We start from the raw sequence: 17,540 nt of genomic DNA, 5'->3' as shown, positions 1-17,540 counted from the left end.
GGTAAGTCTCACCCTTAGAATGAAATATCCTTGTACACTTATGAATTACTTTTTCAGAGAGCTCAAGTACTCACCAAAGAACTGAACAATCCCTTGACAGTCATGTAATGAAAAAACATCACATACAGAGACATTAAGGGGAACAGGTGAAGAAAGATGCAATTACACAATTACACACCAGCTCACTGTACACTTATCTCATATGTACACCACCTTCAATGTTCAAAGTAAAAAGTCTTTAAATAAAACCCATTTTGTTTCCGCAGCTTGAACGGTCTTCAAACAAACATTCCCCTCCTTAGTGCCTTGAAAGTGGTGTCATTCAGGGAATTTCATTTGTTCAGGTAATTAATTTAGGAATAGTGGACTTCATCTGATGTTTCAAACGATATTATGGGTTTCTCTTTCTGCAGGAGTGGATCAGTCATCAACACTATGGACCTTAGCTTTGTAGGCCCACTTGCTCCTAATAACACTCAGATTACAAGCTCTTTGATCAAAGCAGCTTCAAGCGTCAGCGGCTTTGACATTGAAGGCAGCTCCATCAGCGTGAATGGCATCTGTAAGCAATATTGTGTGCTACGTCATCAACATTTTTTAAAAAGGTAAACAACTGTTTGGTAAACTAATGTTTTGTTTCCTTCTCCTCATTTACAGCTTCGGGTGGAGTAAGCCACAAAATCAGTCTTGTCACTGCAGCCTGCCTGGTACTGTTGTCATGGCTACTGTAAAGCAAGCAATAATATCTGTGCTGATTCCACTTTAATTTAAAGTCATGACACTAATGACTGATGTGAAAAGGGAATCTGTTAGTAAATATCCAAAAGTAATGATTGCCTTATTAAGGCTTTGAAAGCTTCAGATAAATTTACTATCAAATGTAACTTTGCAAAACCCCTAGAGAGGTAAAAGAATTGTGCAAAACAAAATATTGGACAAAAGGGGAAGGCGGGGGTATGAATGTGAATGCAATTTATAGTTAGCCTATGTAGTCTACATGTATGTATATAGATTTGTATGCCATTGTGTATATGCACATATATGTTGTAAATGTTTGTGTATTTACGCGCCACATATGTCTATATGAAGTTGTACAGGTGTTCCTATAAGTTCAACAAAATGTACCACATTTTAACTTTGTCTAAACATCTTTTATTTATGCTATTTTAAAGGCCCTTCTAGAAACAGGCATTAGAACTAAGCAGTAGCTATTAATGTTAAGATACATCACATTGAATAAATTTAAAATTAAGCCCTGGGATGTCAAATATTATCACAATGGTATACATGAGTATATATATCCATACAAATCCCTGCAATGCACTATCAATGTTCTTATTTATAACGTGTATTTATCTAATCATGCATAGATGTATTCTGTGAGATTTCTTGTAGTTTGTTCAATTTCTAATAAACTTTACAATGATCAGAATACAAAGAAAAATAAAGTGTCTTGTGTGATGTTTTAACATTTAAAAAAAAAAATGAAAAGAATCCTGTCATTTTTCGAAAAGAAAAAGAATCAAAATATCCTAAAGAGATTCCATACAACAGTCAAAGATGTCATGTCACAAGTTTGTGTTACAGCACCAACTGAAAGCAAGACTATTTGACATCATGCTAAAAAATAACTTAGCACTAGCACAAGTAGATAAAGGGCATAAACCCAACAAGCTAGCTCAATACAGCAATAGGCCTATGGAAGCTTTGGTAACATTCACCATACCAGACCAAGTGAGACTATCAGAAATATGAGTTTTAGCAACCTGGAGGAATTCTGCATTGCAAAATCACACATGGGAGGTCTAAATTGGCTTTATTAACTTTTTAGTTTTTTTTAAACATTTTTTTACTTAGACCAACAAAATAAACAGGTAAGGGATTCCCTCTTTCCTCGAGTGCAGGCCGCTCACAAGGCAGCGTTCTTTCTCCTTTGCATTTCTCTCTATTGACAAATGAGTTTTCTATAAATAATAGCACCGTTAAATTGATAGAATACGCTGACGACATGGCCTTAGTAAGTCTCTGACAAAAAACTGACCCCCTTGGTAAGGCCTGGTATCTAGCACACATAAAGGCCCTTGAAGCATGATGCAATAATAGCGAGCTAAAGATTAATGTGTCAAAGACAAACTAGTTACTCTTTTGCACACAAGACACAAAAACAGAGACAGTTTTACCTAATAGCCTAGCTGATGAAACAGTGGGAACTTTTAATTACCTAGGTACGGTTCTTGACAACCATCTGAGTTTTTCAGATAACACAGACTTTATTTTTAAGAAATGCTCACAACTCAGTCTCCTTAGAAGACTGAGCTATCTGGGCGTCAGTGTTCAGATTACTGAGCTAGAATACACCACACACATTGAAAATGTCTTAATCTTTCACCTTTCTGCTTGGTTTGGCCACATAGCTGCAAACTCAAGAAGAAGCTTAACAGGATAGTGTCAACAGCTAACAAAATAGTGGGAAAACCCCAAAAACATCTGACCCAAATATACACTGACAGAATAAGGACTATAGGAGTATAGGAGTACACAACCTCTTTCCAGCCAGTTTGAGCTCCTGAAGTCTGGGTGGTGCTACAGAGGGCCTCTGGCAAAAAGTTTTTTTTAAAAATCCTCTATTCTATATTCTATATCCATCCATCTTCGACCGCTTATCCGGTATCGGGTCGCGGGGGCAGCCACTCCATTAGGGGACCCAAACTTCCCTTTCCCGAGCCACACACCAGCACCGACTGGGGGATCCCGGCGTTCCCAGGCCAGTTGGAGATATAATCTCTCCACCTAGTCCTAGGTCTTCCCGAGGCCTCCTCCAGCTGGACGTGCCTGGAACACCTCCCTTGGGAGGCGCCCAGGAGGCATCCTTACCAGATGCCCAAACCACCTCAACTGGCTCCTTTCGACGCGAAGGAGCAGCGGCTCTACTCCAGCTCCTCTCGGATGACTGTGCTTCTCACCCTATCTCTAAGGGAGACGCCAGCCACCCTCCTGAGGAAACCCATTTCGGCCGCTTGTACCCTGGATCTCGTTCTTCGGTCATGACCCAGCCTTCATGACCATAGGTGAGGGTAGGAACGAAAATGCCCGGTAGATCGAGAGCTTTGCCTTCTGGCTCAGCTCCTTTTCGTCACAACGGTGCGATAAACAGAATGTAATACCACACCAGCTGCTCCGATTCTCCGACCAGTCTCACGCTCCACAGTCCCTCACTCGCGAACAAGACCCCAGGTACTTAAACTCCTTCACTGGGGTAAGGCTCACTCCTACACGAAGAAGCACTCCATCGGTTTTCCGCGAGAACCATGCCGTCAGATTTGAGGTGCTGATCCTCATCCCACCGCTCACACTCGGCTGCGAACCGATCCAGAGAGTCTGAAGGTCAGCAGAGCGATGACGCATCAGGACCACATCATCTGCAAAAAGCAGCGATGAGATCCTCAGCCCACCGAAACTGCAACCCCTCCCCGCCCCCCCGACTACGCCCGTATATCCTGTCCATAAATTTGTAACAGATGGTGACAAAGCGCAGCCCTGGCAAGGCCAACCTCACCTGGAACGAGTCCGACTTACTGCCGAGAAACCCGGACACAGCTCTCGCTTTGGTCATACACGAGATTGATGGCCCAAGAAGGGACCCCCTCACTCCTATCCCGCAGCACCTCCCAGTTTCTCCCGGGGACCGGGTCATACGCCTTCTCCAGATCCACAAACCATGTAGACTGGTTGGGCATACTCCAGGCTCCCTCCAGGATCCTTGCGAGAGTAAAGATCGGTCCGTGTTCCACGCAGGACGGAATCCGCATTGTTCTCTCAATCCGAGGTTCGACTATCGATCGGCCGAACCTCCTTTCCAGCACCTTGAGTAGACTTTACCAGGGAGGCTGAGAAGTGTATACCCCTGTAATTGGCACACACCCTCTGGTCCCCTTTTTGAAGAGGGAACCACCACCCCAGTCTGCCACTCCTTCGGCACTGTCCCAGACTTCCACGCAATGTTAAAGAGGCGTGTCAACCAAGACAGCCCCTCCACACCCAGAGCCTTCAGCATTTCTGGACGGATCTCATCAATCCTGGGGCTTTGCCACTGTGGAGTTGTTTGACTACCTCAGCGACCTCCACCAGGAAAGACGATAATCCCCCATCATCCTCCAGCTCTGCCTCCACCACAGAGGACGTGTCAGCTGATTTAGGAGTTCCTCAAAGTGCTCCTTCCACCGCTCTATTACCTCCCCAGTTAGGTCAACACGTCCCTCCTTACTGTATACAGCTTGGATGAGTCCCGGTTCCCCCCTCCTGAGGTGGCGAACGGTTTTCCAGAAGCACCTTGGTGCCGACCGAAAGTCTTCTCCCATGTCCTCTCCGAACTTCTCCCACACCCGCTGCTTTGCCTCTGTCACGGCAGAGGCTGCAGCCCTGGGCCCGTCTACTGCACCTGCGTCCGGAGTCCTCTGGATACATATTCCGAAGGACTCCTTCTTCAGTCGGACGGCTTCCCTGACCACCGGTGTCCCCAGGGTGTTCGTGGGTTACCGCCCTTGAAGCACCTATGACCCAAGACCCACAGCTCCCCGCCGCAGCTTCAGCAATGGAAACTTTGAACATTGTCCACTCAGGTTCAATGCCCCCACCTCCACAGGGATGCACGAAAAGCTCCGCCGGAGGTGTGAGTTGAAAGTCCGTCGGACAGGGGCCTCCTCCAGACGTTCCCAATTACCCGCACTACGCGTTGTGGGCTTACCAGGTCTTCCAAGTCCTCCCCCACCCCCTGACCCACTCACACTCACCACAGATGGTGATCAGTTGACAGCTCTGCCCCTCTTCTCACCCGAGTGTCCAAACATACGGCCTCAGATTAGATGAAACGATTATAAAATCGATCATTGACCTTTGGCCTAGGGTGCTCTGGTACCACGTACACTTATGAGCATCCCTATGTTCGAACATGGTGTTTGTTATGGACAATCCATGACTAGCACAGAAGTCCAACAACAGACAACCACTCTGATTCAGATCAGGGAGGCCGTTCCTCCCAATCACGCCTCTCCAAGTATCTCCATCATTGCCCACGTGTGCGTTGAAGTCCCCCAGCAGAACAATGGAGTCCCTACTGGAGCCCCATACAGGACTCCATCAAGGTCTCCAGAAGGCCAATCTCGAACTCCTGCTTGGTGCATATGCACAACAACAGTCAGAGTTTTCCCCCCATCACCCGCAGGCGTAGGAGCACCCTCTCGTCCACCGGGGTAACTCCAACGCAGCGGCGCTCAGCCGGGGACTTGCGAGTATCCCCACACCCCACATATATATTCTATAGGAATCCTATATTCCAAATGCCATCAGTATACTCAACCAAATGAGACACATCAAACATGTAAATGTGCGTATATATAGCGCTTTTCTAGTCTAACGACTACTCAAAACGCTTGTACATCTACAGGAAACATTCACCATTCACACACATTCATACACTGTGGCCGAGGCTGCCGTACAAGGTGCCACCTGCTCATCAGATAAACATTCACACACATTCACACTCTCATGTGCAGATCGGGGGCAACTCGGGGTTCAGTGTCTTGCCCAAGGACACTTCGACATAGGACTGCAAGGCAAGGGATCGAACCACCAACCTTCCGATTGGCAGGCAAGCGCTCTACCACCAGCCGCCCCATGAACAGAACTGCTATTTTAATGAATTTAAGCATATCTAATCATTTTTATGCTGATATTTTTATTTCATCTTTTTATACTTCACTTACTATGTCTGAGATGTTGTCTGTATGTTATTCTGTCTTGTAGGTCTGCTGAGCCAAAGAAGAATTTCCACCCTGGTGGACAATAAAGATTTATTCTATTCTATTCTAAAATCACTTGATTTCTCAGCTACAGCCGCCGACCCAGAATCAGAATCAGAACTACTTTATTGATCCCCAATAGGAAACTCTGTTACGTGGTTCTGAACCTGCTCTTTTATGAAAAGCACAATGAGGTAACCGTTGTTGTTGTGATTTGGCACTATATAAATAAAATTGAATTGAATTGAAAAGAAGAAAATACTGGAAAGAAATGTTGGAAACAACACATTTTTAGAAACTTTTCTTTTGATTCATGGACAAAGTTTTCTGTGGGTGGATGGATAGGCTATAGGAGACCTTGGACTTCTAAAATCTTGACCACAGCGCTGCTTCTTTGTGTTTAATTAAACAATGGGGTGTTTCATTGCTCATGACACAGCTATTTATTTGTGAGATGAAAAGTTCAATGTTTCTTTTTATTGTCTGTATTCCTCAATCTAGGTTAGACTACAGCTGTTTAACCAAGATCTGGAACAAATAATGAAACACTAACATACAATAAGGTACACAAAAAAATAGGTAGTTAATGATTAGTTACTGTTTTTGAAAGCGTAATGAATGATTTGTTAAGCCTTTAATTGATATAAAACATTACAAATTGTATAAAGCATAGCTAATCACAGAGCAGAACCTCTCCAGCTAATCACAGAAACAATTTGAAAATTTGATCATTGTTTTCTTTTTGATATAAAAAGTAACGATCCATTTAAATCCACTGTTAGCATTAGCCGGAAGTTCCTTCATGATTGTGTGTCCTGATAAAAGACAATAATGAACTGAAATGACACCGGATGACTGCCAAACACCACCTCCTCAACACTCCTTAACATTGCAACACGAACTACATTGTGAAGTTTACAGTCAGACGATGACAAAGCATGATTATAAGGCACTGCCCCAAACTCAATCTGAAATCCACTGATTGTATCACCTGCAGCTTGATCAACCTGTCCAGTCCCATTGTGTATTTTTTTTTCCATTTATAATCACAATTTCAGCTCTTGAAAAAAAAAACGATGCACCGTTCTGTACAGATTGTGTACTATAAGACGTTAATTGATATAAATAGCTTTAAAACATTTTATAATGCATGGTAACACTTTACAATAAGGTACACAAAAAGGGTAGTCACTGTGTTTGAAAGAGTAACGAATGATTAGTTATTCTTTTTCAGAAGGGCAGTTACCCTTTTTCAGAAGATAACATGTGATTAGTTAACCTTTTTTAAAAGGGCAGTTACCCTTTTACAGAAGGGGGCAGTTACCCTTTTTATTCCTTACGTGTCTGAAAAAGAGTAATCACCCTTCTGAAAAAGGGTAACTAATTATTTGTTACCTTCTACCCTTTTTGTGTACCTTTTATGTACCACTTAATCTTACAAATCATTTCTTTGAACAATTTGTCAAGATTTTATTTTGCTAATGCTGTGTTGCTGCTCATCTTGCTCCCAGAAGGGTCATGTGTTTTTTGCCCTCTCCGTAACATCGATGGAATAAAAGACACTAGCTTCGTGGGAAAAGGGTAATTTTTAAATCTGGTGATCAGAGGAACCGGAAGAGGAACACGCATGGATTACAACTCGGGTGTACCCGGCATCACCCCCATCGTCCAAAATAGAACCATGCAATTTGCGTTTTCAGTCTGGTACAGGACATAACATAGCCTACTGGGCTATTAAATAAGATATGCCTGATACTGTAGCTACTTTCTTTGGTAAGGACTAAAGGTTATTATTGCGAACTAGCTGTGTGACATCTGTCGTAGCGTCAGGCCATCCACCATCTGTGGAAGTGGGACAAGGGAACAGATGGCGCATCCGAGCCGCCCTGCAGGGCTGCCGACGCTGACTGTTAGGACAACACTGGAGATGAGTATCAGTCAATAAAATAAAAGGCTGTTGTTAGCTTTTGCACGCAAGGCCAATATTTTGCAGGCATGGCAATGCCAGAGTGACTTGTTTACGGGTGTTTGACAGGAAGCATTGCAGATTGACCAGATTGATGCGCGACAACTCGATCGCTGGCATCAATTTAATCCCTGTTTGACGTGTCTCCAGCTCGGTGAACAATGGTTGACAACCGCTACGCTACAGCTCTGGTCATCGCCTGTGTGCTGAGCATACTGGCCACCGTGTATCTTTCGGTGGCCATCGGGACGCAGCACTGGTACCAGTACAGCAGCCCCACCGTGCGCGGAGAGGCCAACGTGTCCGATGTGCGCTCCATGTATGAGGAGTTCATGGACGGGGAGTTTGATGAGAAAACCTACAGCGACACCCTGTTCCGCCTCAACGGGACTGTGGGCCTCTGGTGGAGGTGTGTGCTCGTTCCTGCCAACGCACACTGGTACAAAGAGCCAGGTATGTTAACTGACCTAACCTGCCCAATGACACTGTATGTCACTTTTACACACAGATTAGTCATGAGCTTCTGTCTCAGACGTCAGATTATCTCAGACCTGTGTTACCCTTTAATTGTAAATAGCATCACTTTGTGTCTCTCGTGTATTATCACAGAACTAAGCTGATTTTTTTGATAAATATCTGTTAAACATCTGGAGGCTGAAAATAGGCTATTGGGGGTTGTCTAAGGTAAAATATTTCAGTGTATGTGAAGCCACCAAAATCCTGTCAGATGGATTGGTCCTAATGATCAGGGCTGGGTTGCCAACCAGGCAATCCAGACGGATCCAAAAAACCCAGGTTATCCCTCTCTGGTTAATGTATTAATTTCTTTAATTTGCACCACTGAAGTACAATAAACTAGAGTCACAGGTTTTAAGAACTTTATTGTGTGAGTTGTAATATCTCATTGTGTAGTGCTTAATCAATTGGCTTATTGTTTGAAATGCCTTGGGCAAGATGGATTATTAATTATAGGATTACTGTAAGCGGCAGCAGCAATTACTTGCGTATTATTAGGTCGAAATAATTTATAACTAAGTTATTGTCAGTGTATACAATGTTAGACAATGTGAGAAATGGCCATCATTATTCCTGAAGCCTAAGTAAACATCATCATAGTAAACTGGGAAACTAGCAATCTAACAATTTGAGAAGCTCGTACCTTTGAATAAAAGGCAAAATGACTTAAAGGGGGTGCCCTGTTAGCCACCGGTCAAGCGGTGCGCCCCATATACTGAGGCAGTCCTTAATGCAGTGGCCCATGTTTGAATGTGACCCTCTCTCTTCCCCATTCCTAGTATACATAAAATATACTATGATATATTTATTGCACCACTGATCACCCCCATACACAGTTTGTTTGAGGACATCTAATTAAATTTATAGGAACACAGCTGACGTAGAGGGTATGGCACTGAAGCAAGCCAAAAGTCGCATAGGATTCCTTTTTATTTTTTTAGACAGGTTTGCTGTTGTGCAATCACCTTTTACTTTAGCGCTTCAAAAACCGACCTGGACAGTGGGCATCATGATTCAGAGGGACAATGATAGTTTGTTCTTGCATAAAAAGATGACATCCCTTTTTTAACTTAAGTGACATGTATTTATTCCGGCCATTAGGGTCAGATTGTGTTTGTTTTACATTTCTTCAACCAATTCATTGCTTTCTTTGTTATATTCGGCATACTAACAATTGATGATCTTTAAGTTTGTAGAAATATCTAAATATCTCTATATTCGAGTTATGCTTGAACATTGTTGTGGTTTTTAACCCTTTCTTGTTTACTTTAGTACCCAGATTTCCCTGTTTGGCATTATGAATGTATATTAAAGGCCATATATTGGGTAAGCTACAGTGATCCTTTTCACTTAAATATTTTGAAAGAGATGTTGTGAAGATAGGTAAAGCTGTTGGGGGGTGTCTAAGGTTAAATATTCAGTGTATGTGAAGCCACCAAAACTCCGTCAGATGGATGGTCCTAAGGTCAGGGCTGGGGTGCCAACCAGGCAATCCAGAGGAATCAAAAACCCCAGGTTTACTCTTCTGGTTATATGTATTAATTTTCTTTAATTTGCACCACTGAAGTACATATAAAACTATGAGTCACAAGGTTTTAAGACTATTGTGTGAGTTTGTAATATTCTCATTGGTAGTGCTTAACAATGGCTTTATTGTTTTGAATGCCTTGGGCAAGATAGTATTATTTAATTATAGGATTACTGTGAGGCGGCAGCCAGCAATTACTTGCATTATTATTAGGTCTGACAATAATTTATAACTAAGTTATTGTTCAGTGTATACAATGTTAGACAATTGTGAGAAATGGCCATCATTATTCCCTGAAGCCTAAGTAAACATACATCATAGTAAACTGGGAAACTAGCCAATCTACACATTTGAGAAGCTCGTACCTTTGAATAAAAGGCAAAAATGACTTAAAGGGGGTGCCCTGTTAGCTCACCTGGTCAAGCGTGCGCCCCATATACTGAGGCACAGTCCTTAATGCAGTGGCCCATGTTTGAATGTGACCACCTCTCTCTTCCCCCATTCCTAGTATTACATAAAATATACTATGATATATTTTATTGCACAACTGATCACCCCCAGTATCACAGTTTTGTTTGAGGACATCTAATTACATTTATAGGAACACAGCTGACGTAGGTGAACTGGCACTGAAGCGAGCCAAAAGTTGCGTAGGAATTCCTTTTACATTTATTTAGACAGGGTTGCTGTTGTGCAATCACTCTTTTACTTTAGCTGCTTCAAAACACAGACTTGGACAGTGGGCATCAATGATTGAGAGTGACGATGAATAGTTCTGTTCTTGCATAAAAAGACTGACATCCCTTTTTTAACTTAAGTGACATGTACTTATTCCTGGCCATTATTAGGGTCAGATTGTGTTTGTTTTACATTTCTTCACCCAATTCATTGTTTTCTTTGTTATATTCGGCATTACTAACAATTTGACTGATCTTTTAAGCTTTTGTTGAAAATATCTAAATATCTCTATATTCGAGTTATGCTTTAAACATTGTTGTGGTTTTTAACCCTTTCTTGTTTACTTTAGTTACCCAGCATTTCCCTGTTTGGCATTATGAATGTATATTAAAGGCCATATATTGGTAAGCTACAGTGATCCTTTTCACTTAAATTATTTTGAACGCAGATGTTGTGAAGATAGGTTATAAGCTGTTGGGGGTTGTCTAAGGTAAAATATTTCAGTGTATGTGAAGCCACCAAAATCCTGTCAGATGGATTGGTCCTAATGATCAGGGCTGGGTTGCCAACCAGGCACTCCAGACGGAATTCAAAAACCCCAGGTTTACTCCCTCTCTGGTTATATGTATTAATTTTCTTTAATTTGCACCACTGAAGTACAATATAAACTATGAGTCACAGGTTTTAAGACTTTATTGTGTGAGTTTGTAATATTCTCATTGTGTAGTGCTTAATCAATTGGCTTTATTGTTTTGTAATGCCTTGGGCAAGATAGTATTATTTAATAATAGGATTACTGTAAGGCGGCAGCCAGCAATTACTTGCATTATTATTAGGTCTGACAATAATTTATAACTAAGTTATATTCAGTGTATACAATGTTAGACAATTGTGAGAAATGGCCATCATTATTCCCTGAAGCCTAAGTAAACATACATCATAGTAAACTGGGAAACTAGCCAATCTACACATTTGAGAAGCTCGTACCTTTGAATAAAAGGCAAAAATGACTTAAAGGGGGTGCCCTGTTAGCTCACCTGGTCAAGCGTGCGCCCCATATACTGAGGCACAGTCCTTAATGCAGTGGCCCATGTTTGAATGTGACCACCTCTCTCTTCCCCCATTCCTAGTATTACATAAAATATACTATGATATATTTTATTGCACCACTGATCACCCCCAGTATCACAGTTTTGTTTGAGGACATCTAATTACATTTATAGATATGATATTTATAGATAATCTTTTATCACAATTGTTGCCAATTAAATCGCAATCTACTAATCATTTGATCAACTAATAACTGTTCACAGCATAAATTACATAAAAATCAGTATCTTAATATAACCCTAACTCTCATTAAGTTGTACCATTTTAATTAGTAATTCACCTTGATGTAATTTAATGGCAATTAGCTGATTAAAAAATGTGTTTTTGTTGCAGTGAAGTAGCATTTAAGCAGTCAGAACAGATAAGGAAAAAGTTTCCTCTATGCATGTTGCTATTGCAGTGAAATAAAAATTAAATAACGTTCGTAATCTTTTTCAGATGTCAAGGTTATGCTAGAGTGTCGAAGCTTCACTCTACTTCAGCAGTTCACTCCAAAGTATAAAGAACCAGGCAACCACAACAGTGGAGAAGACATGCTGCGCACATGTAAGTTCAGTCACAACACATTTTCCCCCTTTTGAAGTGATCTAATGAACCTGTAAGAACTAGCCTCTTCTCTGCGTAGTTCGTTAATTATGACCAACATATGGTGTTGAATAATACATTGCCCCCAATCAGGGCTGCGTCTTCTGTCATGCATAATAAGGTGAGGAAATGAAGACTTAGTAACTGTTTCTGTGTCTGTGTGCATATGTGTTTAGACTTGTGGAGGTGCCAGTTTCTGCTGCCACTGGTGTCCTTGGGTCTGGTGGTGTTGGCAGCCCTGACTGGGTTTTGTGCCTGCCTCTGCCGAAGTCTCACACCCACCCTTGGCATAGGAGTACTTCACCTGCTGGCTGGTAAGACCTGTTCAGCAACACCAACCCACTTGTTAGTAACTGGCAGATGTGGCTAAATAAGCTTGAGGTAGTCACAAGGGTTCCAGTTTTAATCCAAGTCTTTAAAAGTAATGTTCAGAATGTGACCAATCCCAAACTAAATAAATAAATAGTCCATTCAGGCATTAACATACAGACAACCAAAAACTGTTAGAAAAAAAGTACTTTCCCTGAATCCATTAGGTGGAACACACCTGCTAAAAGAACAAACACGGTATATTCTTACAACCATGCTAGCTTTAACCTGACGCTGTGCTTTGAGCTGTGTGCTAATGTCAGCATGCTATCATGCTCGAAAATAACAATGCTTACATGTTGATGTTAAGCTGGTATAATGTTCAACATGGTATAAACATTATATTACTAACATTTACAAATAAGCAATAAGCAGAAAGAAGATGTGAGGTTGATAGGAATGTAATTATTTCTATAGGTATTTAGGTTATGAACAACAGTATAAGGTCAAATGTGTGTTACATAATGTCAAATTCTACCACAACTTGACAATCAACGTGTTTGCACAGAGCCTTGTTGTTATTCCACAGTGCCAGTCAAGTCAGCGGGCCAATCACATGGTTACACCTTAACTGTAATCATACTATTGATGGTGCATGTTTTATAATCACTTTGTTCCTTGTGCCCTGCAGGCCTCTTCACCTTAGCCACAGTGTGCTGCTACCTGGCGGGAATGGACCTGCTCCACAGGGTGTCGATGCTGCCTGATAAGGTGGATGGCTCTCTGGGCTGGTCCCTCTACTTGGCCCTCATTTCCTCCCCACTCCACATGATGGCCGCTGCCCTGCTGGTGTGGGCAGCACGCAGCCACAGTCAGAACTACTACCGTATGACCGCCTACCGGGTGGCATAGACTGAGATTCAGCTCTGAATCTTGGCCCTGTTTAAATTTATATCCCACTCTGTCATCTAGATGCATTTTATAATGTTCTCAGAGGAATGTGATGTGGATTAATCTGTGCGCTATTCCCTCTGATGGATTAAAGTGCATGTAGTATATAGTAATGATGACCCTGTCTGTCGCGATAAAGGATTAGATTTTTATCTTTATCTACTGGTTACGGGAATTGGTTTTCAAAAGGTCAACCAGAAAGATGTGTATAGTAGAACATATTACACATTCTGAATAAGAAGTGGGCTCACATTGAAAAAGTGAAAAGAAACAAAGTCATTGCTGGCATTTAGGAATGCAGAAACATCATTAAAAAATAAAGTGGAAGGAAGAACAGCTGTCAACATGATCAGACAAGATTTAAACAAATCCTTAGATTAGCCAAATTTATTTGAAAGAATAAAAAAAAAATTAAGGCAACCAATTAAATTATTACAGAAACAGGTTGAACTTTGACCTATTTTTTATTATATTTTACTGTAGATGTGCATGAACTGTTTCCTAAACAATGAGGAATATTTACTGACATTTCTCGTTCTCTTATCTGCAGCTAGTTTCATGCCCTGTCCAATCTGATTATAGGAATGTTGCTGTGTTCCCATTGTACCTAATACAGAAATATAATAGCAGAAGCATAATAAGATCCTTTTAGAAACACAACGTTGTCTATTTAAAGGCATTTGTGTTTGGGAGTTTCATCAATCTAATACAGATTACCCAAATTGTAATAGGAATTGTCATTAAAGTATGCAATTTTTAATAAGCATGCTAAATTTGCTGGATTCCTAAGACTGTTGTTGGCTATGTCCTATGATGTAATGTACAAATCAAACAAAGAAGATACACACAACTGGATAAAATCTATCACAATTGTGGACACCTGGGAATTTTTCACAAACAAAAAGTATGAAATATTTTAAAACAACTCATTAACGGCAGGTGTGTTTGAAAGTCGCAAATTAATTTGAGGTTTACAGGTTATTACATATACAGTATTCACATAAAATATACTTTATTAAGTTTTGTGGAATGGCATTGGTACATACCTTTTGTTTTACTGACCTATTTTATGCACCACTGATCACACCCAAAATCACAGTTTCGTTAAATGACACATTTATTGGAACACAGCTGACGTAGGTGTACTGGCACTGAAGCGAGCCAAAAGTCACGTAGGAATTCATTTTATATTTATTTAGACAGGTTTGCTGTTGTGCAATCAGTCTTTTACTTTAGCTGCTTCAAAACACAGACTTGGACAGTGGGCATCAATGATTCAGAGTGACGATGAATATTTCTGTTCTTGCAAAAAAAGATTGACATCCCTTTTTTAACTTAAGTGACATGTATTTATTCCTGGCCATTATTAGGGTCAGATTGTGTTTGTTTTACATTTCTTCACCCAATTCATTGCTTTCTTTGCTATTTTCAAGCATTACTAACGTTTTGACTGATCTTTTAGGCTTTTGTAGAAAATATCAAAAAGTTATGTTTTAAACATTGTCGTGGTTTTTAACAATTTCTTGTTTAGTTTAGTTGCCCTTACATGCTTACAGACATTGGCATCATTTTGTAAATATAGTTGTGTTTGTTATTATTTATTTGATTAATATTTGTTCATTTATTTTTTATTCACTTGTTACAACCATTTCAGTTCAACAGGAATGAATGGAAACAGCGTTTCCCTGTTAGGCATTATGAATGTAAATTAAAGGCCATATTTTGGTAAGCTACAGTGATCCTTTGCACTTAAATTATTTTGAACGTATCCTGAATATTGCTGTAGTGGTCCATAGTAAATTTCTATTTTTTAAAGATGTGTCCCAAAACAAAATAAATTTAGAAAAAAAAGTCTTACTTTACTATGCCGTATATTTGCAGATATGTCACCAGTCTCACAGTTTCATAAAACTAAAGAATGTCTGTGAAATGATGCACTGTATGTGGTCTGATGAGTCTTATGAGAAATTAGATTGTATTTTGCATATTCAGACTTTTACGTCAAGAAATCATTCCATCCCCCAATCTACTGGAGCGTAAATATAACAGCAAGTGTCCATGTATGACTGCTTTTGTGAATCTACAGTGACGGTCACTCTCCAGTTGTGAGCTGAAACAGTTAATAAATGTACACCTAAATATTGTGTGTGAATGTAAGCGGGCGTACACGTGTGTGTTCCAAGCAACTGCTCTTGTTTCAATAAAAGCTTTTCGTAAAATTTATTTCAGAGTCACATCAGTCTCATCATGTTGTGTGTGTCAAGTCCATCCTCACTCCTCTTCTTCTGATGCAAATTCCTGTTCGTTAGCTTGTTGCTGTTGCTCCGTCTGCACCCGGATTGCAGGAATTGTAACACATCTTTTCCTTGCCAGGGAGAGAGCAATGCCCTTTTCATAATATGCACATTCATTGATGAAGAAAGGATAAAGAGGTTCATCGCCTTTATACCTCAGAGTTTCACCTGAGAAGGTCTGGAACAGTGGGTCTTCAGGGTGGAGCAGGCAGAAGTCTCGGTCCTGTGGGGAAGGACAGCCAATGAGGTTGATACTTTATGAGCAACACCTTTGAGATTAAACATTTGCAAGGCAATCTCCATTTATATGTGCGTGGGTTAAAAGCAGCAAGGTAGCAAACAACAGGTCAAAACCAGCTCCATACTACAGAGTTTATAAAAACTGCAAAATGTTTCAAAGAACAGTTTTAAAGAAAGTTGCTCAAGTTAGATGAGCAGTCAGATATACAGTAAATGGGAAGCCACTCTCATATCTGCATGCTAAATGTGAAGCTAGAGCTAGCAGACGATAAGCTGAGCATAAAGACTTAAAGCAGGGGGAAACAGCTAGTCTGTGTTTGCATTAGTGCTGATGGTGTGTGTGTGTGTGCATATGTGTGAAAATTAATTTTGCCTCTAAAAGTTGGCAATACTGTCAACTTTCCAGTTCACCACCACAAGTTCCCCAGCAATTTCGAATTGCACTTTTATAAAACTGGAAACAACAATTTGAAAATTTGATCAGTGTTTTCTGTTTGATATGAAAAGTAACCAGCCATTTTAATCAATAGTTAGTATTAGCATTAGGAAGTTCCTTGTTGATTGTGTGTCCTGATAAAAATACTCATTGAACTGAAGTGACACTTCAAACGTCACTGACACACAGGATGACTGCCGAACACCACTTACACAACACTCTGAAACATAGCAACACAAACTACATTGTGAATTTTCCAATGCTAGTTATTTATAGAAAGGCTGCAATGCCAGTCACAGACGGTGACAAAGCATGACCATCAGGCACTACCTTCAAACTCAATCTGAAATCCACTGATCGTATCAGCTTCAGCTTGATCAACCTGTCCAGTTCCATTGTTTTCTTATTGCAATCATAATCAAAATGTCACCTCTTGAAATTTGTAACAATTGTAAGAAAAAAAAAACTACTGATTGCTAGTCATTTGTAACATAGTAATCAGTACCCTGCCTTTTCAATAATACGTTGCACCATCATTTAAACAGAAAAAAGGGCAACACTTTATTTGATGTAGTTACTTTTTTTATGTAGTTACTAGTTACTACACGATTCCTATAACAATATAATTTGTGACCAAAGATAGGTAAATTAGGATTTGGAGGAAAAAAGCTCCACCGTGAATTATAATTTATTATTAGAAATGTTAGAAACTCTCATTATGTTGAATTGTATGCTAGCTTGTTGACAAATTTCACATTTTGCATGTTCAGCAGGCCTACTGTGCACTTACTAAAAGACTGTCTATGTTACACCAGTAATTCATTTGAATTAACTAATTGGATTTGGAGCAGGTTAACCTTTTTTCTGTAATTAATACCAAATTACAGAATTCTTTCTTTAACCCTAAAAATGCATTTATTGAACAATTTGATAAGTGACCCAGAAAAACAATATGCAAATTACAAGCTGTTAATAATAGTTGTACTGGTATGAAAACCATGATATGGACGTCATGCCATTTGATGATTGCTGCTCTGATAAGAAGCCATGCCAAAGGAAGACGCCCCACCCTGTATTGTGATCACTAAAGCTATTAAACACACACACACACACACACACACACACACAC

General features: G+C 40.4%; 2 protein-coding genes and 2 long non-coding RNA genes across 5 annotated transcripts in view; 3 read left to right on the top strand and 1 right to left on the bottom strand.

Moving 5' to 3' along the window:
- Positions 1 to 17,540, top strand: part of LOC116686333 (uncharacterized) — a 19,450-nt gene that overhangs the window by 893 nt on the left and 1,017 nt on the right. Inside the window, exon 2 of the long non-coding RNA XR_004331223.1 lies at positions 1,396 to 1,398. This is a non-coding gene — a long non-coding RNA (uncharacterized LOC116686333). The remainder of the gene's footprint in view (positions 1 to 1,395; positions 1,399 to 17,540) is intronic.
- LOC116686332 (uncharacterized) lies at positions 411 to 931 on the top strand. The gene is made up of 2 exons (XR_004331222.1): positions 411 to 562; positions 658 to 931. It is a non-coding gene; the product is annotated as an uncharacterized LOC116686332 (long non-coding RNA).
- LOC116686331 (claudin domain-containing protein 1) lies at positions 7,429 to 15,664 on the top strand. The gene is made up of 4 exons (XM_032511319.1): positions 7,429 to 8,217; positions 12,035 to 12,142; positions 12,358 to 12,495; positions 13,182 to 15,664. The coding sequence occupies exons 1-4, from the start codon at positions 7,926 to 7,928 to the stop codon at positions 13,400 to 13,402; spliced, it is 759 nt and encodes a 252-aa protein (XP_032367210.1). The 5' UTR covers positions 7,429 to 7,925; the 3' UTR covers positions 13,403 to 15,664.
- The window catches only part of LOC116686330 (N-acyl-aromatic-L-amino acid amidohydrolase (carboxylate-forming) B), a 4,908-nt gene continuing 2,265 nt past the window's right edge, over positions 14,898 to 17,540 (bottom strand). For both annotated transcript variants that reach the window (XM_032511317.1, XM_032511316.1), the window contains exon 7: positions 14,898 to 15,958. In XM_032511317.1, coding sequence (XP_032367208.1) covers positions 15,713 to 15,958 — 246 coding nt within the window. In that variant the 3' untranslated portion in view covers positions 14,898 to 15,712. The remainder of the gene's footprint in view (positions 15,959 to 17,540) is intronic.

Source organism: Etheostoma spectabile, unplaced genomic scaffold (assembly GCF_008692095.1).
Source record: "Etheostoma spectabile isolate EspeVRDwgs_2016 unplaced genomic scaffold, UIUC_Espe_1.0 scaffold352, whole genome shotgun sequence".
NCBI classification, from domain to species: Eukaryota; Metazoa; Chordata; class Actinopteri; order Perciformes; family Percidae; genus Etheostoma; species Etheostoma spectabile.
This window is presented reverse-complemented; position numbering and strand designations above follow the sequence as displayed.

What these genes read in the sequence shown, in the direction of transcription:
- LOC116686331 (XM_032511319.1), top strand. Translation starts at nt 7,926, where the DNA reads ATGGTTGACAACCGCTACGCTACAGCTCTGGTCATCGCCTGTGTGCTG. An exon ending in ACACTGGTACAAAGAGCCAG is followed by an intron (nt 8,218 to 12,034) that starts GTATGTTAACTG and finishes AATCTTTTTCAG; the next exon opens with ATGTCAAGGTTATGCTAGAG. An exon ending in AGTACTTCACCTGCTGGCTG is followed by an intron (nt 12,496 to 13,181) that starts GTAAGACCTGTT and finishes TGTGCCCTGCAG; the next exon opens with GCCTCTTCACCTTAGCCACA.